General features: G+C 36.6%; 7 protein-coding genes and 1 long non-coding RNA gene across 12 annotated transcripts; 6 read left to right on the top strand and 2 right to left on the bottom strand.

Annotated features, from left to right (window-relative positions):
* Positions 1–69: 69 nt before the first annotated feature.
* On the bottom strand, positions 70–1,275 carry LOC127565868 (uncharacterized). The gene is made up of 2 exons (XR_007955264.1): positions 753–1,275; positions 70–312 (listed from the first exon to the last, which is right to left on the bottom strand). It is a non-coding gene; the product is annotated as an uncharacterized LOC127565868 (long non-coding RNA).
* Positions 1,276–1,730: 455 nt separating this feature from the next.
* Positions 1,731–3,632, top strand: LOC117574595 (uncharacterized). Its single transcript, XM_034258479.2, has 4 exons — positions 1,731–2,083; positions 2,144–2,634; positions 2,699–3,053; positions 3,120–3,632. Exons 1-4 carry the CDS (start codon positions 1,891–1,893, stop codon positions 3,290–3,292), a joined length of 1,212 nt encoding a protein of 403 aa, XP_034114370.1. The 5' UTR covers positions 1,731–1,890; the 3' UTR covers positions 3,293–3,632.
* Positions 3,633–5,188: 1,556 nt separating this feature from the next.
* Positions 5,189–6,703, top strand: LOC117574699 (uncharacterized). Its single transcript, XM_034258611.2, has 4 exons — positions 5,189–5,406; positions 5,468–5,955; positions 6,020–6,386; positions 6,459–6,703. Exons 1-4 carry the CDS (start codon positions 5,220–5,222, stop codon positions 6,665–6,667), a joined length of 1,251 nt encoding a protein of 416 aa, XP_034114502.1. The 5' UTR covers positions 5,189–5,219; the 3' UTR covers positions 6,668–6,703.
* A 3,494-nt stretch (positions 6,704–10,197) lies between these two features.
* On the top strand, positions 10,198–12,447 carry LOC117576831 (uncharacterized). 2 transcript variants are annotated; one of them, XM_034261905.2, is made up of 4 exons: positions 10,198–10,515; positions 10,819–11,113; positions 11,185–11,705; positions 11,777–12,447. In XM_034261905.2, exons 1-4 carry the CDS (start codon positions 10,486–10,488, stop codon positions 12,308–12,310), a joined length of 1,380 nt encoding a protein of 459 aa, XP_034117796.1. In that variant the 5' UTR covers positions 10,198–10,485; the 3' UTR covers positions 12,311–12,447. The 2 variants fall into 2 exon arrangements, with proteins under 2 accessions (XP_034117796.1, XP_051863296.1); XM_052007336.1 differs by having other exon boundaries at positions 10,806–11,113.
* A 1,384-nt stretch (positions 12,448–13,831) lies between these two features.
* On the top strand, positions 13,832–17,762 carry LOC117574968 (uncharacterized). The gene is made up of 5 exons (XM_034259032.2): positions 13,832–14,242; positions 15,099–15,616; positions 15,689–16,248; positions 16,319–17,057; positions 17,122–17,762. The coding sequence occupies exons 1-5, from the start codon at positions 13,900–13,902 to the stop codon at positions 17,683–17,685; spliced, it is 2,724 nt and encodes a 907-aa protein (XP_034114923.1). The 5' UTR covers positions 13,832–13,899; the 3' UTR covers positions 17,686–17,762.
* Positions 17,763–18,230: 468 nt separating this feature from the next.
* On the bottom strand, positions 18,231–19,457 carry LOC117576504 (heme oxygenase 2). Its single transcript, XM_034261299.2, has 2 exons — positions 19,188–19,457; positions 18,231–19,112 (listed from the first exon to the last, which is right to left on the bottom strand). The coding sequence occupies exons 1-2, from the start codon at positions 19,351–19,353 to the stop codon at positions 18,373–18,375; spliced, it is 906 nt and encodes a 301-aa protein (XP_034117190.1). The 5' UTR covers positions 19,354–19,457; the 3' UTR covers positions 18,231–18,372.
* Positions 19,458–19,513: 56 nt separating this feature from the next.
* Positions 19,514–20,820, top strand: LOC117576505 (transcription initiation factor TFIID subunit 12). Of its 4 annotated transcripts, none has more exons than XM_034261300.2 (3): positions 19,514–19,602; positions 20,012–20,222; positions 20,287–20,820. In XM_034261300.2, exons 1-3 carry the CDS (start codon positions 19,538–19,540, stop codon positions 20,605–20,607), a joined length of 597 nt encoding a protein of 198 aa, XP_034117191.1. In that variant the 5' UTR covers positions 19,514–19,537; the 3' UTR covers positions 20,608–20,820. The 4 variants fall into 4 exon arrangements, with proteins under 4 accessions (XP_034117191.1, XP_034117193.1, XP_034117192.1 ...); XM_034261302.2 differs by having other exon boundaries at positions 19,563–19,689; positions 20,287–20,819; XM_034261301.2 differs by having other exon boundaries at positions 19,575–19,689; positions 19,909–20,222.
* A 110-nt stretch (positions 20,821–20,930) lies between these two features.
* LOC117576503 (zinc finger protein 420) lies at positions 20,931–24,287 on the top strand. Its single transcript, XM_034261298.2, has 6 exons — positions 20,931–21,225; positions 21,287–21,490; positions 21,545–21,801; positions 21,859–22,783; positions 22,841–23,437; positions 23,495–24,287. Exons 1-6 carry the CDS (start codon positions 21,094–21,096, stop codon positions 24,278–24,280), a joined length of 2,901 nt encoding a protein of 966 aa, XP_034117189.1. The 5' UTR covers positions 20,931–21,093; the 3' UTR covers positions 24,281–24,287.
* The last annotated feature ends 8 nt before the right edge of the window (positions 24,288–24,295 follow it).

The following is a 24,295-nucleotide window of genomic DNA, read 5'->3' as shown; positions in this document are numbered from 1 at the left end:
TCATCATTATATGCTAAAAATAAATAACACACATTTAAAACGTGCTAAAATCAAGAATAAAATTTCGAATTATTTTAGTTTAAATATTTTTTAGCATCCAAAAAGTTTTTTAGCATCGTGTAAGTAGATCCCCATCTGGTTAGACAATCTAGTTGTACCATTTAAAATTTTTTTAAATTAAACAATTCACGTTAACCATTAGATGTTGTTCTAATGTATTTTGTCATATTTCTACAATTGAGTATGTACATTAGTATGTCCAATGATTGCATCACGTCAAGAACCAGCCACAACGACAATCTTGAATATCACCTATTAATAAATAAGTTTATTTAAATTAGTCAACTGTTTGTAAATAATCGTTGTTGGTGCACTCTTCGTTGACCACTTCAATATTTTGTTCAAAAACAAAGGATAAAATATTAGTTGGTTTAAGTATATTTGCACCGTTATCATAAGTTATGGAATGAATATTTTATTTATCAAGACCTTTGACCACTTCGGCGGTAAGATTTTCGGCTCCCCTTTCCACTAAATCAATCCCAAAATTTGTTATTTTATTTTCAACCAATATAAACGCGGTTTTAATTGAAAAAAGATGATTCAATGTTTTCAAGATTTAACAAATTTAAATCAAATTTGTGCCATTTATTATGTACGTTTTTAAATTCGACAGTCTATTGTTTTAAAAAGAATTTTTGCATATATTGCATATGCTAAACCCTCGGCCGGTTTATATTCAAAATACTTACACACTGCACCTGGTGCTGTAGCCGACTACGTGTGAGTATAGCAGCAAACTACTGTAATATTACAAGTAATATTAAATGAAGCAAACGAACGTGACAGTGAATTTCACGCATCTGTCGCTTTTGCTTTTTCAACTTGCGGTGCTGCTCGTAAGCAGCTGAGACAAAAATCAAAAGTGGCAACAAGCCGAACGCGTTTGAATATCGCGACTGAGACTGCCGACGACTTCCGAAATTCTTCGATCAAAAGTAATAGCAACGCAGAAAGCAAAAAAAAAAAACGTCAACTGTTGATGATTTGAAATTTTCGAATCAGCTTGATTTTTGACAACACTCATGTTTGCACAGAAATCAATTTTGTTATATATTTTTGACAAGCCTACTCCCGCCAAGCATAATTTTTGAGCTAGAGTTGTTATTTTTGGTTATGGTTCCACGTTAATTTGGTTTCGATCAGATAAAAATTGTGGATGTTATTTAAAAAAATGCCAAAATAACGCCTACTGGAAAAGGATCTTACATGCTTTGTCTGACACAGTCTGTACTCTACAGTATATTTTTAAAGTAGTTATATTTTTGTGGTACTCGTATATTTATAGAAAATGGGTGTCGGGTACGGTGGAGGACACTGTAACATGTTTAATCTTAAAACGATGATTGAAGAACTAAATCTTGTTTTAAGAATTTTCTAATCTGGAAAGAAGAAGAATTTTATTGTTTTAAGAAATTCTTGTTTGAAGTTTTTTTAGGGTCGAAAAGTTCTTATCTCAAGTTTTGCAATTTACTTTTCAATCTAGATCTGAGTACGTTTAAATTCGTATATTCTGGCTTTACATTCTAGAGTGTTTTTTTTTTCATAAAAATCATATAGTTGGTGTAAGAAAATATAATATCTATTAATGTTAGTAAGCATCTATATTTTTTAAAAATCTATATTTATTAATACATTGGTATTTCTTAGTCCGATTAAAGATATGACTGACTGGCGTTAACATAACAGTTGATAAGAATTCAAAGCATTTTTCATTATCAGTAAAAATTGCAAGTAATCTTACCATATCAAAAACAAATAGTAGAATGTTAGATTGTCGTGTTTATCTAGCACGTATTAGGTCAGTAGTGAATTGAAAGGCCAACGAACATGTCCAAGCCAGCATTTGTATCGCAGGTGTCCAAGGATATCGGAGGACTGCCTACCTGGCTTAATCAGCACGAGTTGCAGAGTTTCATATTAGAAAGTAATCCAAAAGTTCAAGATATTATAAAGATCGTTAGCAGATCGGAAATATTCTCACAAAATGTACTGAGTGTGCAAATCCAAGTTAAATTAACTGGTGAGTAAGTCGATAGCCAGAATTATAACTTCAGCTGATACCGCTCATTTCAATAAACAGACAACTCCACACAAGTTTTGAATTACTTGGTAAAATCAAACGAGCAGACAACTAGTATTTCTAGCACACCAAAGTTTCCAAGGCCGTACAACTTTAAATTAGAGCTGCACATGTACAATGAGGTCTTGCCAGCACTCAAGAACCTATATAAGAATGTGGGCAAGCAAATAACCTTCAGCCCTGATAATCATAGCAGTAAGGGATCAAATCACCTGTATTTGGCAAATCTGCAGACCAAAGGCTATCGGACTATCATTCAGCCTAAAGGTTTGAGAAAATCTGCAATGATAGCAATTCTTTCCAAACTGGCTGCTTATCATGCGGCTACTGCGTGTTATCTTCAATTGACTCCTACTCACTTAAAGGCCCAATTAAAACGGAATTTAGGGAACGAAACAGATGGAGAAATTATTCAACGTAAAACTTTGTTGCAGCGAAAGTTTAGCGAAAGTTTGCGCTCAAATGGTCTTCAGCACTATGAGGATAAAGTGGTCAGTATTACCTACTAAGAATTAAAAAAATTAAATATGGTCTGAGCTATCATTTACTTCGCAGAAATATTATTTAAAAAATTTACCAGGAAGTATTGACACACCCGATCTGAAAAGATCTTTCAATGTTATTTCCATTGGAGCTTGTTGGCCCAACAACATTCTTGGCAGTTTCGATGCCTTTGGCGAAGTTAAGGATGTAGTTTTCATTGATTTCGGTAATTCCAGCTATAGATCTGCTGCACATGATCTATTTGAGATACTTCTGACGGTACCTGTCGAGAAAACTGAGAACTTTGATGCTTTCCTGAGGTATTATCACGATGAGCTCCTCATCAATTTGAAGTTGCTGAAGTTCAAGGGAAATTTACCTACGCTTACAGACCTGCAGCTAGATCTATTGAATTATGGCTATGAGGGTAAGCTATTCATCTTAATTTTTTATTTTTTTTTAATCCACTTATCTTATTTACATGTTTATGTAGGTTTCCAGGTGGTAATGGAAATATTACCCATAGTGCTAGCTGATTTTGAATCTACTGACATTGAAGATCCGTTCAGGACGAAAAATTATTCGGAAGAAATTAAGAATTTACTTCCCTGGATGGAGAATCGCGCTTATTTTGAAGTTGAAACGGAGCCTATTATGTTGTATTAAAACTTATTTTGCTTAAGCAAAATCAAACTAATTCAACGAACATCCACCTGATAATCCTGCAACCACAACTTGTTTCTCTGCATAACAACATTATTAGGCGTGATTTACGTGTGAAATCTTGCAGCTGGCAGATCCACAACACATGCCGATGTAACAGCGAAGCAGTCGAAAAAAATGGACTTCGCTAACAATCCGTAAAATTAATAATAACAAACTAATGTTCCAATAAAATGAACAAGAATACTATGACGATTGTTGCAACAACCCTCAGATGCTTTTTCGAAACAAGTGTACCACCGAGGATGCAATTCTATTCTATCTTTTATTACTGTATACAAAAAAGGGAAGTTAGTACATTTTATGAAATTTTCTTTAGTTCAGATTTATAAATACGCATATGTATATACACGTATATTTGCATTTAATTCGAGATATCTATAGATTTATACGTATTTTCCAGGGTACAACAAATTCGAATATATACAAACTTCATTCCCTAATAGTCCTGCCTAAATACCGAGGAATTTGCGTTCAACGCCCAGTTTCCGCAGATTAGCTTCCCCTTTTTTCAGATCTCATAATTAATTTTGAACCCAAAACATAGCACTAAGGGCCCAATAGACAGAAATACCTGAGAGTAAGCTGAGACAACCCTCGTCATACTGTAACATGTTGCGACCCTTTTGCAATGTGGTTGCTGTTGCTTTTGTTTTGGTGCTTTGGTCTTTTTGGTGTTGCAATATGTTTTGATGAATTCGTGACACTTCATGCCGTATTATATTGCACATCTATTTGCTACCCCATTCCATAGGGGTGGGCTTATCGCTTGACTTCTGCTTATGAAGTGCGTTCACGTGTCTGTGATTAGATGTGTCTTATATCCAAAGTCAAATAAGCATCAATTTGTACTTTGACTCGACCACCTGCTGAGTGTGAATTTCTGAGAAGTATTGACTAGAGATTTAACTCATCTATTGACTAGATGTTTAACTACATAATTGTAAATTGGATCACCTTGTTGCAGCACTATATTTTGACTAGCCACGTGTCGTTCATTAAATGCTTCCCATGGTAAATCATTTGCCAAGAAGAATCCCTAACCGACACATATTAACAAGTAAGTTTAAGGGCATCCCTTAAAATTGATTCCCTCCTTCTAATTCATTGTGCCCATGTCAAATATCTATGACAAATTGATTACAGATTGTTACAATTTTCGGCACATTTTGCGCAAAATTATCGAGATTTTCATTAGCCCTGTTATGCTGAAATTCAATATATTGTATATCGCTGACATGACATAAAGTTTGCCCAAATCAAACAGATGTTTCAAGATTAGATTTGTATACGATCTCTCAGCAAAATTATAAGAGAATACGTATTAAGTTCATCACAAAAAAGCTTTTGAAAGCTATTATAAACTTCGCTAGCCAGTTTGCGGCGGTGTATGATAAGAAAAAAGCTTTAAATGCTTGCACGAAATTCGAATACCTTGTGAGTGATCTCTTGTGGTAATGGGTTATATTGTATGTAATGGTTGTATGATATGCAATTAAGATGAATAATATGTTTGTGAATAAAGCACATCATAATATAGTATAGGATTTAAAAAAAATATAGACTGTATCATTAAGAATAAACTTTTTGATGTATTTAAACCACATTAAGTTAATAATTGCTAATGTTTTAAAAGTGGTAGTGACTTTAGATCATTAATATTTTTTAATTCAAATTGTTAAACGAATATGTTTATGTAGATCATATTGTATTATAGGGGATCCAAGTGTGTATACCTTCTAACTGCCTTCGATTTGAAATTATTGTGAAATGAAAACAAAGCTTTTGCAACTAAAGCACGAAGCATATAAACCAATCGCGTCGAAATATTACTTTCAGTTAACATCAAACTTTTGGTAGCAAACAAACAATGGAACACCAACGAAACATACCAGAGTCTCCGGAATGGTTAGACCAGCACTTGTTTGTAGAATTTCTAAAACAAGATATTCCGAATTTTAAGAGCATTGACCAATTTGTTATTGAAGAAACTTGCGCCAAAGGCGAAAACTTCACCACTTTGGTACTGCGCGTAAAGTTTGTTGTAAATATTGAAGGTAGTAATAAATTTATTATAAAAGAAGAAAACAATAATAATAAAAATATTTTAATTTGAAGATGATAGCCAAGTATCTGCATCATACATTGTTAAGCTACTGCCAACAACTCTGAGTACCCGGGATATGATTGCCAGCTGGAAGGTTTTTGATAAGGAGAAGCTTTCATATAGCCAGTATGTGCCACATTTTGAGGAAATGTATGCAAAGGCCAATAAAAAAATTAGTTTTGGCGCCAAGTACTATGAACTGCATAGCCAAAAAGCAGAAGAATTAATCGTTTTGGAGGATTTGCGTAATCGAGGCTTTAAAAACACAAATCGTCAAATAGGCTTAGATTTGGATCATACCCAAATTGTGCTGGAAAAATTAGCCCAGTTCCATGCAGCTTCGGCAGTATATTATGAGCTAAAGGGACCATATCCGAACCTCTACGATCGAAATCTTTGCAGTGAAGAGGACAAATTTCAAGAGTTTCGCGATACCCAAGCCAACTCCCTCATTGCTGCTCTTCCTCTCTTTGAGGCAGAACACTTGACATCCGCATTGGTAACAAAAATCAACTCGTAAATGTGACAAATTTTTTTTAATTTTTGTAATAACTTTTTTTCAGAAATCTTACACTTCAAGGGCACCTGATATGTATCAGGCGTTTGCTGCAAAATTCGATAATGAATTTCGATGCCTCAACCATGGAGACTTCTACTGCAATAATATTATGTTTCAATACGATGAAAGTGGTCGGATTTCCGAAACATACTTTATAGATCTGCAAATGAGTCGCTATTGCTCGCCAGCTCAAGATCTAATTTATTTTATACTTTCCTCTGTTTCGATTAATCTGAAACTCTCGAAATTTGATTATTTAATATCTTTTTACCACAGCAAACTAGTTGAAAATTTGAAACTCTTACAATACTCTAAGAACTTGCCAACATTAAGGGATTTACACATTGCGATCTTCAATCATGGAGATTGGGGTAAGTCACAATTAATATATTATATATATTTGGAAAATAGAATTGTTTCAAAAACTGCAAACTTTATTATAGCTTATCCAGTTATATCTCTATTGTTGCCACTTGTGCTGATCGATCCCAATGAGAAATCCAACATGGATACACTAATGGATCAAGAGAAAGAAGGAAATCAGTTCCGTAACACAATGTTCAGCAATCCTCGAGTTATACAGCACTACAAGCTAATTTTGCCATGGGCGTTCAATCGTGGATTATTTGAATATGAAAAAAAGCAAAACTGAAGCTAGTTTATATTATTGTAGAGTACAAATTGTAGTAAAAACAGTATGAAATTTTAATATATATTAAAGTTACTTCATTTTTATTTTCTCTACAGACTACAAAAAACTACTTGTTTATTACCACTTTTGAAGATAAAACAATGAAACTTTGTATACATTGTATCTCCAACTCTAAGGTATCCAGCCCGAAAATTTCGATTGCATCATCTCCGTTCTTTTTTTTTGTCTTAGCATGCCCCGGTTCTTGAAAGCTCAATATCAGGAAATTCCAAAAGAGCTGTAACTTCTGTCGGTAGCCATTATTATGGTTTAATGGTTTAATCGGTTTTCTTCAGATCTGTAGTAGAAAGCAGTGGGTCAGAGGAATCCAATGCTCTGTTAAACACGTCTGACATAGTATTTAGGCGGCTGCTTTTTCTTGCATGGGAAAGCTTTTCGCGTTTGTATAATTTATTGCGCGCTTCTAACGCATTTTCGCCGAGAGCTCGAAGAGGAAGTACGGAGGTTTCCATAATTTGGTACTTTAAGTTTTGATGGGCATACCTTACTTACAATATGTAGCAATTAAAATTACATAAAAATTGTTCAAGAAGGCATGCAACAAGAGTGATATTGAATTTTCTGTTTCATTGACCAGTTCAGAAGCAAATTTTCTCTTTAACCTTGGTCGTGCCTTAGTATACATACGTCAAGCGTTTACGAACATGCGTTTCGCATTGAGCATCATCTAAAGAAACTCAATTTCTAACGGGGTTGCAAGCCATTGCTCATGCTTTTCGTTTGCATTCGAGCATTCTGTTGCATTTTGACAAATTAGTGATAATCAATATGATAAACTGCTTAAGCTTATCTTTTACTAAGTTTTGCCGAACATCACTTAATTCAGTTTAATCGAAATTTTGCAAACTGCTTTACTGCTTTACAGCAACTTGTTGGCGGTTGTTGTCGCTCCAAACATCAAGCAACGTTGAATGACAAACCACAAATGACATCCAGTATTTAATAACAGTTTAGTTAATAAAATTCAGCTTTAAAATTGCATCGACTGGCCTAGACTCACAAGTTACACCACAGAAACACAAATATTATACATTTGTTAGCAGGGACCTAAAACATACCAAAAACACATTGAACGATTGGACAATATATCACATGGACTAAATATTTAGTGCTAATAATTTTTTTTACATACCTTAACCAATAAATTCCATGTTTAAGCTTTTTTGTTTTGTTACAATTTCAAGGTAACACTCACAGATAAAATTACATGCTTTCGCGCCAATTTTTTTTTTGTGAATGGCCAACCATAATCTTTAAATTTAGACAAATTGCAAATTTGCAAGTTCCACAACCGTTTTTAGGATCCTGTTTCACCGTAAATTTTTGCACGGAAAAATTAAAAAGCAAATATTTATATCTATGGCAAAAATATCGAAAGTACATATTATTGCAACTTTATTGCAACATTTTTATTTTATTTTAAATTTAACATATAGTGTTGGGACTCCACAATATTAATTTATAATATTTCTCTTCTCGAGGAAATGCATAACATATGTTTCTTTTTTTAAATTATCGTTCTTGATGCTACTCTTAATTTTGTCGATATGAGTCCAGAATAATAGGTTATCTATTATTTCGAATGTGGAAGTGCTGATGTGACATCTACATACATACATTCCAGTATCCGGAGTATCGATTGTTTTGTGCTGGGAACTGCGGAACGAAATGAAGTCGCAAAAACTTTGCACGGACGTTTTTATATCCGCTGCCCATAGGGTAGAAGGGTGTTATAACTTTGTCCCGGCAGGAAATGTATGCAACAGGCATATTGAGGCATCTCCGTTCCTATAAAGAATATCAGCGTCAACAGCTGAAGCGATATAGCCTTATCCTTCTATCTGTCTGTCCATATAAACCTAGATCTCAGAAACTATAAGAGATAGAGCTACAATATTTTTGTCATCAAGTTTGTTTGAAATTTTTACCACGCCCACTTACGCCCCCAGGAATTGACAAAGTTCGAATTATAAGCGTAATTTTAAAGCATCGATCAAAAGTGGGTTCATATCTGATGCTGTAACAATCCATGTTGGCACAATCATTCGCAATTTAAGAAAATCCTTAAATGGTGACAAACATGCACCCGTCATGTTAAGAGTTCGCATTGAGGTGGTACAGGTCAGAGGAATATTGGAGGAAGTTACCCTGCAGATTACAATATATATGTTCTTCTTTAATTTAGATAATACTGCCCCTTGACTCCGATAATATGCATGCATTACTTGAAACATCAAACTTCTTTATTATTGAGAATGAAGCCTATTTATTCATTCTATCAAAATTCAAGGCATTCTACAAGGCGAAAGGGCTGGGAATAAGCTTGGCTCCTTACAATAGGTTCAAAATTGTAGCACAAGCTGGAAAATACAGTGATCATGTGTGATCTGAGCCAGGATGGCTAGAAGAACGCCAATCGTCTAAGAAATCTCGAATTTGAGCAGACCAAGTTTGTTTTTGCGAAAAATGGCTCAATACACCGCAGCGCCAGTCCAGTATTTTAGAGTCTACAGATCTTATACTGACCGTCTAATGCAGGGTATGCTTGGACTGGAATCAGACAAATCAAAAGTTATGTTTCAAAAAACTCCAAGGACTATGTATGAAATTGGTAATCAATATAAATTAAACAAAATAAGTCATATAATATTGTATATATTTTCCCCAGGTTAAAGTTTTCGACGGACTCAAAAGTACTCTTGCAATACTGAATAAGTACGAACCTTAAGAATTTTATATTCTAATCTATGTCGATAAATAATAATAATTGGATAAATAATCTGCTTTTAAAATTTAAAGCCAATGGAGATCTAGATAATTTGCGCTTTCAGATACCCAAATACGGTCACCCATCTCCTGATCTTTTGCATTTTTTCATTACGTGTGTGGACATCGATTATAAACTAAAAAATTACGATTATTTCTTAAGTTATTATCATAATCAACACATACAACATCTGCGTTTTTGAGACTATGAACAACCAATTCCTACCATTAGGGAACTTCATATCAAATTATTCAAATATGGAATTTGGGCAGTTATATGGCTCTACCTGTAGTGCTATTAGATTAGATTAACAGAAGAAAAGTGCAGAGGGTGCTCAACAAAAAAATCTCTAATAAACGTTATATAACACAGATTGAAAATATTTTGACTTGGCTGGACAACCGCGGACTTTTAAATTAAATATTAAAATATTTAGGTCAAAAATAAACAATTGATTTATAATTAAAGAGTTAATTGGTGTGACCAAAAAAAATTAAGAATTTCTTTCACTTTGTAGAATTTAAATAGCATGTAAAGAAAAAAAACGTTTCTATTATTTCATATAAAAAATCCCTTAGTCATAAAGATAAGAGCGACCTATACCTACATTTGTAGAAGTAATACAAAAGTAGTGAGCAAAGCGTTTACCAAAAATGTGGTAAGTCATACGGTTTGAAAGTTCAATGCTTTATATTTTCACTTAAATCAGATGACAGGGAAAGCATTTCTATCAATTTATTTCGACTTTATTCATTTTGTAAAATTCATATTTTGTTTTTGTTGAAAATGGAAAAATAAACTGTGTGTGAATGTGAACATTTATACGAATTTCGGTTATTAAAACAACGGATTGGTATGGTAAAAGCTTGGTCAAATTAAATCGAAAGAAAATGAGTCCGATTTCTAAGAAAAGAACGAGAATGAAGTCAATTAATAGTTTTCCATTATGATGGTCAAAGCTCGAAATTTTTTTTTCAAATTCTAAGCTCACATGAAAGCTAAAAAAAAGACACTCGATTTCGTAAGTATTTACACAAAACTGTTATTGAAATTGCACTTTGTACATTGGCTACGAGCTTTTACAACAAAAAGTAATATTAAAATACGCACATATCTAAAATATTGACAACTTAATTTTTGTGTCCGTCTTATCACCATATCTTTCGATGTATTCCAATCGGTTCAATAGCAATTTCATCGAAGGATGAAAATTGCAAAGCTTTCAGTGGAAACTGATCCGTCACTATAAATAGAGGCGTTTAAATGAACTTATAATTAAATTTAATTGTCTTTTCAACTAAACAACTTTAGAAAACGTTTTTAGATGTCGGCCATGGGTCAAAAGTGTTCGAAGCCTCAGCATTTAACTGAGCTTCGAAATAGTTCCGATTTGTGCACCAGAAAGGATGGAAAGAACAAGATCCAAAATCAGTATCAGAAAAATTCTGATAGTCAGTTGGTACCCGACTGGATACACAAGTCCCAATTTATTGAGATTCTAAAAGAAAATGTTCCCGAGTTTGCCAGAATTGAGAACTTTTTGGTGAAACCAGCATTAAGTGCAGGCGAGAACTATTCGTCCTTAATGTTGCGAGTAATCATTGATATAAAGTTAACAGGTGAGATAGTATATAAGGAAATTTGTAACCTAACCTTTTAAACCTAACATCAAATCAATTGTTATGTTTAGATAAAACCATAAAGCCTATGTCATTCATGATGAAAGTGCCTCATGAATCGGCCAAAATGCAACAAATGTTAAAAACTGTCAACTTTTTTACTGTGGAGAATGCAACATATACTGAACTAATATCGAAGTTCGAGGACATTTATAAGGCCAAAGGTGTAAGCATCACGTTCGCTCCACGAACCTACAAGTTCAAAGAGAGCCTTAAATATGAGCCCAAATTGGCGAATTCGGTGCTCATGTATGATCTAAGCCAGGATGGCTACAGAAACCTCAATCGAATGGATTGCCTTAATATGGAGGAGAGCAAGTTTGTACTTCGCAAGCTTGCACAATACCATGCAGCCGGAGCACATTGTCGTGTCATTCATGGGCCCTATTCAGACGTTTTTACTCAGCCCATGTTTGGTTCCAGCAAGGAGAGAGCCCTCACCATACTGAACGGCATAATGGGACCTTTTAAGAAAATGTTTCTAGGTCATCTTAAAAACTTTAAGGATGGCGACAAATACTATGACAAATTTGTAATTATGACTATAGTTTTAATTGCACTTTAAACGAACAACTTCGAAATTAATTCAAAATGTCTTTTTAGGAACATCTTTTCTCCAAAATGAGTCAGAAATTCCTTAAACTAAGTACCTATGATCCCAATGAGTTCAATGTGATTAATCATGGTGATTGTTGGATTAATAATCTGCTCTTCAAATTTGGGCCGAATAAGGAATTAGTCGATGTCATTTTTGTTGACTTTCAATTGCCAAAATATGGACACCCCTCAACGGATTTACTCAACTTTATCATGACTTCTGTGCACATTGATCTCAAATTAAAGGAATTCGACTTTTTCATCAAATACTATCACGATCATCTGATTGAGCACCTGCTCCTGTTGGGCTATTCGGAGCGAATGCCTACCTTAAAGGAACTTCATTCGCAGCTGTATAAATATGGCATCTGGGCAATTACAGCTTCTGTTATGGTGCTGCCAATTGTTCTACTGGATCCCAACGAAGAAGCACTTGAAGGTGCCCAGTTCAAGAACATGTTGTACACCAATAGCCGTTATAAGACTCATATTGAGAAAATATTACCATGGCTAGACAACCGGGGTCTGTTAGAAGAATAAAAGTATAATGATCATACTCGACGCAGCAATTTCATAAATGTAAAGATTAGAGCACTTCTGGAAGGACAATATACATAGCAATATCAATACATATAAAAAAGCTTATTAATAAAATTTGTTGTATTTCAGAACAAAAATTTAAACTGTTTTAATCTGTCAATTTTCCTAAGAGTCTACTAAGAATATAAAAGCTGCAATTCTTTAAGTACTTTCTTATGATTAGATTTAACAACACAAATGACTTGAGTGTGTATTATTTTTACCGATAAAGATATAGGTGTGTTTATATGAGTCGGAAATTAAATCGTTTTGCCAACTTCAACTCCTATTGGAACAAATAATTCAAATGATTGATTAATAATACAATTATTTGAATCATATGTTTGATCAGCGACATTTACTGCTGCACAGAAAGAAAAGAGGTTCTAAAATCAAGTTTCTGGTCTTACATTTGATGTAAGACACAAGTTCTTGTTTATAAGAGAAAAAATTTAATAGTTTTACGACCAAAAATCTTTTTATAATCAAATAAAAAAAAAAAAACATTATGTTTTATTGTTTTTTTGTGTACTATTTATTTCTTAATTTTTTATTTAGCGCATTTCATTCAGTTGTATGTTAATCTCTCTGCTTACGAAATACATACATATGTACATCATGGACTGCAATGAAGAGAAGTTGGCGACAGCTGGACTAACTGATCTTATTTTAAGAATTTAAAACACAAATTTTAAGCTCAATACTCTTGATTTTAGAAACTGGTATTTTTCAGAGTATTAGAATTTAGTTCGCTTCATTCCAATCTACAAATGTTAAACTAGTTCTTATAATAAAATTATTGCATGCTATTATCGCTTGTGGCTGTGATTGTCACCCACTTGGGAAGTATTCACAAAGTTAAAGTCATTATGAGTAAACGAGTACGATTGATAAACATTAATTTCAAATTGTGTGTTCCTAATCAATTTGTTGTAGACCTAAAGCAAACATTAAAATGCCCTGTACAATTTTTAATATTTTCATGTTCACATTAACTACCAATAACCATTTACAAAGAAAATTAATATGCTGCAAGGAAGAAATGTATAAGTCAACTAGGCCGTTGTCATTACAAAGTTGAAGATTTCATTTTGTTGTAATAATTTTGACTAATCTAATCTGTCAAGCCACCTTTTTGAATTTACCGTATACAGGGTATTTAACTGCGTCACATTTTCTATTTCACAGTATTTGTATAAAATTAAGTGATACTAAGTATAGTATATATATAGCTTACCCTCAAGCAACCAGCAATTGAAGAATTTATGAATGATTTTAAAGCCCCCCACGCAGATGTACTAGTTCTGTAGAGAGCTTTTAATTGCATTAAACTGATGCGCACCATGTGAATAGAATACTTTTCAGTTTGTAGTTTCGAAAAACACCTGTTGCATCAGTCTCTCGGGGGCAAACTGATAAAATAATTTTGTTATCAGCGATAAATGCTATCAGTACTGATATTCGGGTATAAATATCGACAAACTATTTAACGCATTCCCTCAGTTGAAATTAATTCGACCTGTTGAAAAGACGTACCTAGATCTCGTACAATGGGTGCATTTAATTCGAAGTCCAAGCACAAGTATGATGTGGCTAGTGAAGAACCTAAGGCGCAGAAGAGAAGCATTACCGCTAAATCGAATGACTCTCAAGCACAGAGCAAGATCGTTACACCGGATTCCTCTCCAGCCGCTGCCCCTGCCGCGCCAGTTCCAGAATTTGATATTAAATTGGTACCCACATGGATTAAAGAGTCGCATTTTGTGGAAATACTCAGAGAGACTGTTCCAAGCTTTGAAAAAATCAAAAGCTTTCACATAAAACCCGCTTTAAACCCCGGAGAGAACTATGCAACACTAATGCTGAGAGTGAGCTTTGATGTTGAATTATCAGGTATGTGAAGAGCTAATCTTTTAATGATGTCACAAATTAGAATTTTATTTTAAAATGCAATTAAATTCATGTGCTCTATATATAGCATTCTTATCGACAAAGAAATTTTGAGCGTAATCGTTTGTTATGGTCACTTATCTCAACTTAAGATAACCATTTTATAATTGTCCCTAGTCTATCTATAACTAAATTACGGTCAAGTATGGTGTACATAATATATCTTAACTTGAAACCGTAAATCAGTCATATAACTTTATTGTCGCTATGGATAAAAACCATATTTTACGCATTACTCGACGCAAATACTGTATTGATTTCATACAATTTTAATCTTTATAGCCCAAGCGTAATCAATTATCATATGTATGTCATTATTGTGTGGAATTTCCGACTTTACGATTACTATTTTTACCAAACTTGACTAGTCTGTAGATAATGCTTTACATTTTCTAAAGTGTCAAATGTTGTTATAGTCTCAAATATCTAGGATTGAATGCGGAAAGACAGATATGTATATATATAATCAATAATTTTTCGCTAACAACTTTGTGCAGGTTAGAAGCATGATAAATTGAATAATTAAAAAATATTGGGTTCAGATAAATTATTTTTTAATGATTCAATTTATCAAACATTGGCTTCAGATAAATAATTTTTTAATTAGTAAAAAATTTACTCTCATTACAAATAGTCCATTCCAAATGATTTCGCAAACTATTAGTACTTGCAAATATTGTTATTGTAACGAGTAGCATTAATTTTATTACTTTGATGTCTGGATTGTTCCTTGTGATTTTGGCATACTTTCTTACTAACTTTATTGTGTCTTTTTTGGTAATGTATTTATTTTTTTCAGACAAATCCAGCAAGTCCGTTTCGTACATGATGAAAGTGCCACACGAATCGCCGGAAATGGAACAAATGCTCGCCGTTTCAAATTTCTTTGTCGTTGAGAATGAAGCCTATATAGATTTGTTGCCCAAGCTGGAGGAATTGTACAAAGAAAAGGGGCTAGACATAAGATTTGCTCCGAGAGCATATCAGTTCAAGGAGAGCGTAAAAGAAGAGCCTCGACTTGCCAATACAGTGTTAATGTACGATCTGGGTCAAGAAGGTTATAAGAACGTCAATCGTTTGGAGTGTCTCAATTTTGAGCAGACCAAAGTAGTTCTTAAGAAAATGGCACAATATCACGCTGCGGGTGCACATTATAAGAACCTCTATGGTATCTCGGAGCGACTTATGTATGGAATGTTTGGGAAGAATATTGAAGTTGCCTTGGCGATGCTAGAAGCCATGATGGTACCAACACAGAAAAGATTCCTTAGTAATTTGAAGAACTTCAAGGACTGTCAAAAATACCATGAAAAGATGGTAAGTATAGTACAACTGATCCATTATTTCTTTTTTTTTATATTATTTTAATTAATATCCTTTATCAATTAGGAAGCATATTTCGGTAAAATTAAAGATCTGTTTAAGTCCATTGGCAACCACGACCCCAATGAATTCAATGTTATCAACCACGGTGATTCTTGGGTCAACAATCTTCTCTTTAAGATCGCACCAAATGGAGATCTCTCCGAAATGCTCTTTGTGGATTTCCAGAATCCACACTATGGCCATCCTTTCGGAGATTTGCTCTATTTCATAATGACATCTGTGCACATTGATTATAAGCTGAAGCATTTTGACTATTTCATCAAATATTACCACGACCAGCTGATTGAGCACCTGGAATTACTTGAATACACTGAACGCAAGCCGAAGTTATGGGAACTGCATATGCAGCTATCTAAACACGCTAGCTGGGCCATCACTGCAGTCTATATGGTGCTGCCCGTGGTTCTTCTGGATCCCACTGAATCGGCCACCTTTGAGAACTTCTTTGCAGACACTGAATCTGGGTCTGATTTTAAGAATCTGATGTACTCCAACAAGCGTTACCAGCATTATATTGAACAGATACTACCTTGGCTGGATAATCGAGGACTCCTAGAAACCTAGTAAGTCCTACAGCTCAGCTGATTATGATCACTTGATTGTGCATCTCAAACGTATAAATCCCTTTTTTAGTGAAGAACTCCCAGGATTGACTCCTGCTGCGATAGCAACTGAATCACCAAATCAAGTTGAAATCAATGTGGATCCTGAGGCCCCCGACTGGGTCAGCATCGACTTCTTTAAGACTCTGCTTAAAACAGAGATAACCGACTATAAGGATATACAAAGTTTCCTTGTGCGAAAAGCCACAGAAGCTGGTGATAACTACTCTTCAATCATGCTCTCGGTGGATATTGACTACCTCAAAGTATCGGGTGGTAAATCCAGCATTTCATTTATGCTAAAAGTGCCACCGGCTGGAGCCGCTTCAAAGGCGATACTCGACTTGATGCTCACATTTAAAAAAGAGATAGCCATGTACTATGATGTCATACCACAGCTGGAGCAACTCTATCAGCAGGCTGGAGAGCCAGTTGTCTTTGGCCCCAAAAGCTATACGTTCCAGAATTCGCCAAAGGACGACCACATCCTGCTTGAGAACCTGCGACCAGCGGGCTATAAGAATGCGGATCGCCTTAAGGGGTTGAACGAAAGTGAAACGAAACATGTGTTAGCAAAGTTGGCCAAATTGCATGCAGCCTCTGCTCAATGGTATGTAACAAAAGGCAAGTATGCTGATTGTCTGGACAAAGCTTTGCACAATGAGAACACTCGTCCAATCTTCGAAAGTGAGCAAAATAAAAGTTTTATGGGACTAGCGGCTGAGGCGATTCAAAAATTCCAGGGTAGTGAACTTTATGGCAAAAAAGTGGTAAGTTTAAATCAAGATTATGTCCAGATGAAAGCACAATCCCACTATATCCTTTATTTTAAAGGTCAATGTACTAGATAACCTCTTTACACTGATATCCAAGGCGGAGGAGTACGATGAGAAGCAGTTCAATGTGATGAATCACGGTGACTGTTGGACAAACAATGTGATGTTTTCCTATAATTCACAAGGACAGATTATCGATACTCTCCTCATCGATTTCCAGCGATCAAACTTTAACACTCCAGCCCAGGATCTATATTACTTCCTGTTATCCTCGCCCAACTTTGATATCAAACTTGAGAAATTCGATTATTTTATTCGCTTTTATCACGACGAACTGAAACGAAACCTCGAGCTGCTGAAGTATCCGCGCCACATTCCCACTCTAAGAGAACTCCACATAATGCTGCTGAACGATTCCATTTGGGCTGTGACAACCACATCCACGGTGATGTCAGCAGTCCTGCTCGAGCCCACAAATAACGCGAGCATTGAGACCATGTTAGGCAACGATGAGGAAGGTAAAAATTTCAAGCGGAAGCTCTTCAATAATGACAGATATCGCAAGCACAGCGAAGCCATATATCCCTTTCTTAATCATAGGGGATTGCTCGACTTTGTCTAAAGTTTCTTCTTCGCTACTGCCTCTGAAACTATACAATTGCAAAATGTGATGTATTATTTATATGGTATATATTGTCAAATATTGAAAAAAAAATAAATAAATAAATATATAATTAAAACTTTTAGATAATATGCAGTATACACTGTGATTTATGAGTATCTATTGTAAGCATACGACATTTCCGGATGATAAATAATGAGAGCCTAATGCTCAAGAGAAAATTCTTCATCAACAACATCGATACTATACATATAATCTTACCCGAACCAAAAGAGTCGCTTAGTCTAGTGTTAGTAATGTTACTTTTATCAGATCGATAAAATTGTAAAATATGATTTCCTCTTACCATCAAATAATAAAAATAATAGTAATTATCTATATGATGGACAGCGGGTATAATGAATTTAAACTTTAAAGAATATGAAACAATGAAAGATTTAGCAAACATAGCACAGCTATAAATCCCTTCCTGAATCAAAAGAAGACAATTAGACTAGTTCTTTCTTAAAGGGTTTATTATTCAAAGTAAATAAAACTTTTTGGATTATAGCGACTTTCATTATGAAGTTAACTTGCAATTTATTGACTTTGCTTCATATACAAACTAGAGAACAATCGTATATAGTTATGCTAATTGGAATCCTACAAATATAATAGTTGCAAATATAGGTTAATGAAAATAACATCTTATTTGACAGCCAATTTAAATGCCACATATATGGTGGTTACAAAGATAACCGCAATGGCAAGTTTCCTAAGATTAGCCCTATTCACACCCTTTACTGTGCGCAATAGTTCCATGTTCTGGCGGAAAACGTTGCGACTTTCCTCAATGTACTCGGCACGCGTCTGTTCGTCTAGATTGCCGTATAGCTCGTTGAATATGCGCCGCAGCTTCGACTTGAGTTTGGGGATTCGTGTGGGAAAATATGTGGCCTCACATCCAACAGGACATATGGTCACCTGCTCGGGCATTGGACGCGCCATCAAATCTTTATCATCAAGCTCAATATTAGCAGCAGTTGCAGCATCAGTTGCCAACGCTGCATCGGCCTGTGCCTGTTTTTGCTCCTGCTCGACATTGCCTTTGGGAAAGATCCACAGTTTGCGAGCAATCATACGCTTTTTTTGCAATAATTGTCCACCAGACATCAATGCCATGTACATTTGAAAGGCATAGGCGAAGAGGAGCACTTCATTTTTGGCGGCGACACTCTCTAGCAATGAGAGATATTCTAGGACAGCCGGACGCGGCTCATAAGTCTTCTTCCAGTCGGAGCCATAGAAATATGCAAAGTCACGCTCAAAGGCAGCGGTCCGATGAAGTTCCTTGGGAAGCAGGCGCTCTGGCAAATGTGTTTCAAAGAATTTATATAACTCGTAGAAGACCAAGAGACCATCGTACCAAACTTCATCGTCCGACAGAGCTGCAATTCGACAACGCCCCAAAGACTAAATATAAAAATTTCACGATAAGCATAATCACATATGTATATAATTACCGAATGCAAATTTTGCGTTAACCAAAACATCAGTCAAAGTATGGACGTCTTTTGTAGCTTTGCGTACTTCCTTGGTAAACGTCATATCGACAGCATTATCAACACCATCGTTGTCTTCAGTATTTTCAGTTGGTTGCATGTTAGCTGTTGTCTCGTCCAATGACATTTTATTTTCAATATTGCTTATAACTTTATCAAATGGCGTATTGACGTTTTTCTTTGTTTTTAAATTAAATACGTAAAAGAAGATTATCGAGTTATCGATGAGTGACTGCTTCGATAGTTGTCATCTTTGCAGCACTTATCAGTTGGTATATTTAGTTGAGTGTTGCAAAGATGTTAAATATCAAATGTATTATTCATCGCTAGGTCGACACTCTTGCCACTATGACGCGTTTCACAACACGCAAACCAAGTGAGTTTGTTTTGTTGTTTGCAACAAATAAATAAATTTGCTGTTTTCATTCTCAATAAAAAGTGAAACTATTAATAAACGTTCACTGTAAGTCAGTTAGTTGTGCGATACAGCAGCCAATATGGGCATACAAAAACAGGATGCATGGCACAGCAATTTGCCAATAAAAAAAATTCTATTATCATTAATATGCAATTTATGCCCACATTACACACTAATTCAAATAATCACCACCAATTACAGCCAACACAACACACACACACATAACACATTCATATCAGTTTGGTTTCATCACTTTGATTCTAGTCTCAACTATTTATAAAAGAAACACTCACGCATTGTTTGTCTTAAGAATATATGCATGCACATCTCTAAACAACATGTCGGATTTCTTTACCACTTTTGATAGCAAGAGCGGTCATAACGACTCACCACCAATGGCATCGCCCTCTCAGCACAGCCCAATGACAAACAACAGCAACTCAACCTCCCAGAACGGTACATCAGCAACAACGACAACTACGAGCCAGGCTGCTGCTGGAGTTGGTGGCGCAGGAGGCGGTGGTGCAAGTGGTAAAAGCACAAATCACAGTCCAGCAACTGGGGCCGAAAATACACCTGTAAGCGAAACGGTTTCAATACCGATGATAACTTATTAATACAGTTATTCTGTGGAATCTTTAGATGCTAACCAAACCGCGTCTTACCGAATTGGTGCGTGAAGTGGACACCACAACACAGTTGGATGAAGACGTGGAAGAGTTGTTGCTGCAGATCATAGACGATTTTGTGGAGGACACCGTCAAGTCAACAAGTGCTTTTGCTAAGCATCGCAAGTCCAACAAGATTGAGGTACGCGATGTGCAGCTGCACTTTGAGCGGAAGTATAATATGTGGATACCTGGATTTGGAACAGACGAGCTGCGTCCATATAAACGTGCTGCTGTCACTGAGGCGCACAAACAACGCTTGGCTTTAATAAGAAAAACCATCAAGAAGTACTAGACACGATTTTAATTTACGAATGGATTCCCGTTCTTTTTCTTCTTCAAATTGACAAATTGTTTTAAATTTTTTGTGAAACGCATCGCTTATCAAGATTCTAAAATAAGATGCAGTTGTATACTTATAATATTATTTACTTTAAATATACAGAATATAGAGAAACACGAAGTAGTCAATTCAAATATGTGTGCAAATGACTTCTGAATGACTTTAAATAAACAATATACAATTCATTACAAACTATTTTTTTGTTTATTCGCCAAACCAATTAATAAACACAATTACTTTCGATTTTACGATTCTACTTATCGATAGCTATCGAAGTGCGATAGTTGCGTTGACGTTTCTCCCTTCTCAGTTACCAACGCACATCTGTGTGTAAAATAAGCAAAAACGAGATGGAAATTTGTTGATATTCTGTATTTGATAAATGTTATTGTTTCTTGTTTGCTGAAAGGTATTGCAATTTAAAAAAGGCATAACAACATGAAGCTGCCAGTCATGTGTCGCACTTGCGACGCAAGAGACACCGATAAACTTTATAAGTTAGCGACGGCCACCAAAAGATTTCCTGATAAATTGCTCTCCGACATTTTATCTGAATTGACGCACATTGAGGTAAATATGCTACAAACTAATTATCTATTCATATCCATAATGCAGACAAGTTATTTTACAGGTAGACGATCCATTGGGCCAGCGACTCCCACAATGTTTGTGCGGCACCTGCGCCAGGAAACTAATAAGCGCTTATTACTATGTGAAGCAGGCGCTGGCAGCACACGAGCTGCTAATAAACCATGTGCAAGATAGCGACAAAGCCAGTGTGGTGGACTGCCTGCAGGAGGTACCCATGGAACTGTGTGCCGAACAACATGTGGAGGCAAGTCTTGTTTATTGTTATTACTTGAATCTCTCACAAAACAATTGTCTAAAGGTTAAATTGGAAACGGAAGAAGAGGATGTTGACAACGATATCACCTGCACAGAACTGCCGGAATTCACCACAGTACAAAATGCCAACGATGTTGACAACACATTGAGCAGTGATGTGGATGTAGATGTAACCAAAGCGTCCAACGATCCATTGACAATGGTCGATCCCGTCAAACAGGAAGAGGATGGAGTTGCAACAAAAGCAGCGATTGCACAGGACCATTTGTATAAGGCTGATAATGATAACGACGAAGAAGAGTACGATTTCAAATCGCATATTGAGTGTACAAAAGTTAATCCCCTTATGTGTTTCAGTTCGCTGGATGATTTGCCTCTACAACAGCGGATACAAAAGTGGAAGCAAACAGAAAAACATCGCAGATTAAAGAGACAAATATTCGAGTGCAAAGAATGTCCCAAAAGCTTCAAGCGTCCCAGATATCTAAAGCAGCATTCTTCGCGGGTGCATAAATCGAAAACTGATTGGTATTCCTGCTCGTTCTGCATACGAAAATTCAGCCACCACGAAGCACTGAAAGCACATCTCAAGGTGCACGGGGATTCGAAGAGATCGGCCAATTTGGGAGAAAATAAAAAGGCCAAGGATATTGATGTAAATGTGTGCAAACCTCATGGCTATAAGCTTATTGAGTGCATGATCTGCCAAAGTCAATACGATAAGATCGTTCATTTGCGACGCCACTTGGAGCAGCATCCAGAGATTGTTAACTTTGGCACACGGTCCAATATGGAACCCAATGAACTTGCCGAGCTGTTCTATCCAGATGCCAAGGATATGACTGAACAAGAATTAAAAGCGCTCATACGAAAAGATTTAGCTGCTGGCATTTATCAACGTTTCTATTCGATAACGAATCAATCGGGCTATGAAATAGATCTAGACAGCTCAGAGACTGATAGCGAAGCTGAACTGGATGCAGATGAGCATACGAAGCAACAACGTAGCATACCAATAGCCAAATACTGTTGTGAACTTTGCCAAGAACGCTATCAACGGAAGTATCAGCTGTACGAGCATCAGCGACAAACGCATCTCTGGCAGGATGCGCCGCATGTCTGTGGTCGCTGCGATGCTCGCTTTGTCAGCCTGCAGTTGTTGCGGCATCACAACGAGTCGCAATGCAAGAATTCGCAAAAACGTTTCCTATGCCACAAATGTCCATTGCGCTTTCGCTGGCGTCACAATCTAAAGGTGCACATCAGGGAGCACAGAATTGCTGTGAGTATTGGCAAACAATGCATTACATACTTTACTCTTATATAACTCTTGCTTTAGAATCAAACATTCGAGTGCGTCGATTGCAAACGAGTCTTTGACAAGAAGAAGTCGCTAACAGTTCATTTGCTGAGCGTGCATGCAGAGCAATCGAAGCTGATACCGTGTCAATGGTGCACTCGCAAGTTCTACCGACGCGACTATCTGGTGAAGCACCTCAAGCGACATGGCATTCGAGAGCAGGATATTCCATTGGCGGAGACACTTATTGCGGCCACTTCAAAGCCGAATGGCACCAAACGAATCACCTGCAAGATCTGCAACATGCACTTTGAGCGCATCATCGATCTGCGTGCTCACATTCAACTGGAGCTGAAGCTGGCTTTATCGCTGCACCAGAACTATGATTCGCCACACAACTATTCCATAACAAATGAATCGGGATACGAACTGCAGCTAGGTGACTCTGAGACAGAGGATGAAGTGCAAATGCAAATGCAGATGCAATCAACGTCGCGCATCGTCTACGTCTGTGAGCTGTGCAAAGTGCAATGCAAGCGAAAATACGAGATGATACAGCATCAGCGTGCCATGCATCGTTTTGACAAGATGCCACATGAGTGTGAGACCTGCATTTTCAAGTGTCTGCAAGGTAATGTACTTATTCTACAATTTTATTCGAGCAAATTTACTGAAGCATATATCCTTTTGCAGAGCATTATGGATCAGCATCGTCAATCGCAGTGCCACAGCACTGAAAAGAAATACGCGTGCAGTAGATGCAGCTACAAGTTTATGTGGCCTGAGAATCTTCAGCAACATATGCAACTCCAACATGGTGGCAATGAACGCGGTGCTAGCGCTGATCGTCGTCTACCCAATGATGTAGCGGATCAAGTCGATTCTGCTCTTCAATTACTACAATGTCCGCACTGCGATCGCACCTACCAAATGAAGTCACGCCTTAACAATCACATACGGGACGTGCACATCAACGGGGATCGCAAACGCAAGGAGGCCATCAAGAAGTTCTTGTGTTCGCTGTGTGGTCGCGAGACGCAATCCGCAGCAACCTTAGTAACCCACATGCGCCGCCATACAGGCGAGAAACCATTTAAATGTGATCTATGTGAAATGGCCTTTCCCCGGCACTCGGAAATGATATCGCATCGTCGCATGCACACCGGCGAGAAACCATTCCATTGTACAGTCTGCGGCAAGGATTTCGCCCGATCCGATAAGCTCAAACGACACATGCTCACCCACAGCGGACTGAAGCCCCACAAGTGCACGTACTGCGACAAAAGCTATCGCCAGGCCAAGGATCTAAAGCTGCATCTTCAGCAGCATACGGGCGAGTGCCCCTTCATCTGTGGCACATGCGGCGAACGCTTCATCCAGGGCACCGCGCTCGAAAAGCATCGAATGATGCGTCGTCACTTTGACGAGGTCGACGAACGAGGTACAACGCAATCGCAGATGCAGACACAAACCGCTTAAGACGGTGCCAAGGGT

The sequence above is a fragment of the Drosophila albomicans genome, chromosome 2R, assembly GCF_009650485.2.
Source record: "Drosophila albomicans strain 15112-1751.03 chromosome 2R, ASM965048v2, whole genome shotgun sequence".
NCBI classification, from domain to species: Eukaryota; Metazoa; Arthropoda; class Insecta; order Diptera; family Drosophilidae; genus Drosophila; species Drosophila albomicans.
The sequence above is the reverse complement of the archived record's forward strand: the minus strand, read 5'-3'. Positions and strand labels throughout refer to the sequence as shown.

What these genes read in the sequence shown, in the direction of transcription:
- LOC117574595 (XM_034258479.2), top strand. Translation starts at nt 1,891, where the DNA reads ATGTCCAAGCCAGCATTTGTATCGCAGGTGTCCAAGGATATCGGAGGA. An exon ending in AATCCAAGTTAAATTAACTG is followed by an intron (nt 2,084 to 2,143) that starts GTGAGTAAGTCG and finishes TTCAATAAACAG; the next exon opens with ACAACTCCACACAAGTTTTG. An exon ending in ATTGAATTATGGCTATGAGG is followed by an intron (nt 3,054 to 3,119) that starts GTAAGCTATTCA and finishes ATGTTTATGTAG; the next exon opens with GTTTCCAGGTGGTAATGGAA.
- LOC117574699 (XM_034258611.2), top strand. Translation starts at nt 5,220, where the DNA reads ATGGAACACCAACGAAACATACCAGAGTCTCCGGAATGGTTAGACCAG. An exon ending in AACACTTGACATCCGCATTG is followed by an intron (nt 5,956 to 6,019) that starts GTAACAAAAATC and finishes ACTTTTTTTCAG; the next exon opens with AAATCTTACACTTCAAGGGC. An exon ending in CTTCAATCATGGAGATTGGG is followed by an intron (nt 6,387 to 6,458) that starts GTAAGTCACAAT and finishes ACTTTATTATAG; the next exon opens with CTTATCCAGTTATATCTCTA.
- LOC117576831 (XM_034261905.2), top strand. Translation starts at nt 10,486, where the DNA reads ATGAAAGCTAAAAAAAAGACACTCGATTTC. An exon ending in CATTGATATAAAGTTAACAG is followed by an intron (nt 11,114 to 11,184) that starts GTGAGATAGTAT and finishes TGTTATGTTTAG; the next exon opens with ATAAAACCATAAAGCCTATG. An exon ending in ACAAATACTATGACAAATTT is followed by an intron (nt 11,706 to 11,776) that starts GTAATTATGACT and finishes ATGTCTTTTTAG; the next exon opens with GAACATCTTTTCTCCAAAAT.
- LOC117574968 (XM_034259032.2), top strand. Translation starts at nt 13,900, where the DNA reads ATGGGTGCATTTAATTCGAAGTCCAAGCACAAGTATGATGTGGCTAGT. An exon ending in CTTTGATGTTGAATTATCAG is followed by an intron (nt 14,243 to 15,098) that starts GTATGTGAAGAG and finishes TATTTTTTTCAG; the next exon opens with ACAAATCCAGCAAGTCCGTT. An exon ending in CGAGGACTCCTAGAAACCTA is followed by an intron (nt 16,249 to 16,318) that starts GTAAGTCCTACA and finishes TCCCTTTTTTAG; the next exon opens with TGAAGAACTCCCAGGATTGA.
- LOC117576504 (XM_034261299.2), bottom strand. Translation starts at nt 19,353, where the DNA reads ATGTCATTGGACGAGACAACAGCTAACATGCAACCAACTGAAAATACT. An exon ending in TAACGCAAAATTTGCATTCG is followed by an intron (nt 19,113 to 19,187) that starts GTAATTATATAC and finishes GTCGAATTGCAG; the next exon opens with CTCTGTCGGACGATGAAGTT.
- LOC117576505 (XM_034261300.2), top strand. Translation starts at nt 19,538, where the DNA reads ATGTATTATTCATCGCTAGGTCGACACTCTTGCCACTATGACGCGTTT. An exon ending in TTTCACAACACGCAAACCAA is followed by an intron (nt 19,603 to 20,011) that starts GTGAGTTTGTTT and finishes CACTTTTGATAG; the next exon opens with CAAGAGCGGTCATAACGACT. An exon ending in CTGGGGCCGAAAATACACCT is followed by an intron (nt 20,223 to 20,286) that starts GTAAGCGAAACG and finishes TGGAATCTTTAG; the next exon opens with ATGCTAACCAAACCGCGTCT.
- LOC117576503 (XM_034261298.2), top strand. Translation starts at nt 21,094, where the DNA reads ATGAAGCTGCCAGTCATGTGTCGCACTTGCGACGCAAGAGACACCGAT. An exon ending in AATGATAACGACGAAGAAGA is followed by an intron (nt 21,802 to 21,858) that starts GTACGATTTCAA and finishes TATGTGTTTCAG; the next exon opens with TTCGCTGGATGATTTGCCTC. An exon ending in TCAAGTGTCTGCAAGGTAAT is followed by an intron (nt 23,438 to 23,494) that starts GTACTTATTCTA and finishes ATCCTTTTGCAG; the next exon opens with AGCATTATGGATCAGCATCG.